This window comes from Aegilops tauschii, chromosome 2, assembly GCF_002575655.3.
Source record: "Aegilops tauschii subsp. strangulata cultivar AL8/78 chromosome 2, Aet v6.0, whole genome shotgun sequence".
Classification (NCBI taxonomy): Eukaryota; Viridiplantae; Streptophyta; class Magnoliopsida; order Poales; family Poaceae; genus Aegilops; species Aegilops tauschii.
In genome coordinates, this window is record NC_053036.3 from 638,735,497 (window position 1) to 638,737,846 (window position 2,350).

General features: G+C 50.2%; 1 protein-coding gene across 1 annotated transcript; it reads left to right on the forward strand.

Moving 5' to 3' along the window:
* Positions 1 to 1,065: 1,065 nt before the first annotated feature.
* Positions 1,066 to 1,422, forward strand: LOC141041400 (uncharacterized). Its single transcript, XM_073507547.1, has one exon. It carries the CDS (start codon positions 1,066 to 1,068, stop codon positions 1,420 to 1,422), a length of 357 nt encoding a protein of 118 aa, XP_073363648.1.
* The last annotated feature ends 928 nt before the right edge of the window (positions 1,423 to 2,350 follow it).

Sequence of the window (2,350 nt, forward strand, 5' to 3'; positions counted from 1 at the left end):
CAACTCCCGCGCGCGACCCCATCCCGTCCGCCCTAGTCCGTTTGGGGTAGAACGGGCGAATAGCGCGGCCCAACGCGCGTCCTCAAACGGACAAATGTCCAGTTTTCGTCTGTTTTCGTTCCATTCCCGGCCCAAACACGCGCCGCGTTTGGGGTGAATTGGACATCGCGCGGACGGGCGGAACGCACGCCCTCCCCGCCGCACCCCGCCTCCGGTGACGGCACTATTTTCAGCCGCCTCCTGACTGCTCCCCCCTCCCCCCCCCCCCCCCCCCGGTCCGTCCATATCAAACCACGTCTCGCCATGGCCGTCACCACGCCCGCACTTTCGTAGGAGTTTTGGCTATCGTTTGGAGGAGTTTTGGCTGTCGCCGTCGTATCCGGTGCCAGAGGGGATACGACCGCCTGCGACGCCTATGGACCATGGCAGCTTCCGTCGGGTGCTCCAGCGCGACCTGTAGCCGGCCGCCAAACGCCCCTGCTGCATCGAGGTGATCTTTGCGGCCTCTTTTCCACAACGACCGCAAGGTGTTTGACACTTTGCCCACAAAGGTATGGGCAGTGGAGATGAATTTTTCTTCAACCACTTCATTTACTCATCGAATGATTCGTCCTCGGACGACGAAGATCATGTGGTGGCTGCACGACCACATTGAACGATAGTGGCATCGGTACGGGGGTTAGTCCCTGGCCGTGCTCCCAACCTGAACCGCAACAAAGAGAGGCCACACCCTGCTCTATGCCGATTACTTTGAGAATACGGCGCTCTTCAAACCGGAGAAATACCGTCGCCGTTTTCATATGGCAAGGCATCTGTTCAATCATATCTGAGAGGGAGTGGTTGCTCATGACCCATTCTTCAAGTGCAAAACGGATGCCCTTAGCAAGCTTGGATTCTCCTCTTATCAGAAATGCACCGCGGCCATCCGCATGCTTGTATATGGAATTCCAGGCGATGTGGTGGATGAGTACGTGCACATGAGTGAGTCCACATGTCTGCTGTCAATGTACAACTTCTGCAAGGCCGTGGTGGCATTGTTTGGCCCTGAGTACTTGAGGCAGCCAAATGCCGCTGACTGAAAGGTTGTTGGCGATCAACGCTGATAGAGACTTTCCAGGCATGCTTGGCAGCATAGATTGTATGCACTGGGAGTGGAAAAACTGTCAATTTGCTTGGCAGGGGCAGTACAAGGGGCATGTTAAAGTGTGCACTGTCATATTAGAAGCGGTGGCTTCGCAAGATCTTTGGATATGGCATTCTTTTTTCAGCATGGCAGGTTCTCACAATGATACCAATGTGCTGCAGCGTTTTCCAGTCTTTGCAAGGCTTGAAGAAGGCCACTCCCCACCTGCCAACTTTAAGATCAATGGCCACCAGTACAACAAGGGATATTACCTAGCTGATGGTATATATCCTCAGTGATCAACTTTTGTGAAGACAATCTCGAACCCCCAAGGTGAGAAGAGAAAGAGATTTGCCCAAATGCAAGAGAGTGCTAGAAAGGATGTGAAACGTGCTTTTGGTGTGCTTCAATCCTGATGGGGCATCGTTCGAAACCCTGCACTGACATGGGATGAAGGGAAGCTTTGGGAGGTGATGGCTGCTTGTGTGATCATGCACAATATGATCGTCGAGGACGAGCATGATAACAACATCTTCGACCAAGAATTTGATTTTCAAGGTGAAAATGTTGAGCCCCTGCACCAAGAACCGGCCACGTTTGAATAGTTTACCCAATTTCATCGTGAAATGTGTGATTGGCACACTCATTTGAATTTTCAAAATGACTTGGTTGAGCACATGTAGAATCATATTGTCAACCAATAGATGACTTGGTTCATTATGTTCATTCAAGACAATTTTGATTTGGTTGTAAAACTATTTTATTAGAGACAATTTTGATTGGGTTGTAAAACTATTTTTATTTGAGACAATTAATATTTGAACGTGTAAACTAGTTTTGAACATTGAAATATGAATATATGGGCATTTTGGCCGTGGCGGACAGGATGGGGCATATGGATGCGTCCGCATGTTGGGCGCACGGCCACCGCGTCCCAGGAAAGGCCTGGACACAACCCCATTGCCCTACCCAAACAGACAGATCCGGGTAAAACGGTCGTCCGTTTGGGGTCATGCGCTGGAGTTGGCCTAAGAAGGTGGGAGCGATTTTAAATGGAGTAATCCTCAATTAATGATTTCGAGAGGAATTCCTATTTATGCGTGAATTTGCGGCACATTGTAGTTGAATAGCACAGGGAGGACAAACGACCGAGCAACTGATGAAGTTGGCCGGCCCACTTGACAGTTTTTTGTTATGTGAGCATCAAGGCACACAACCTTGTAAATT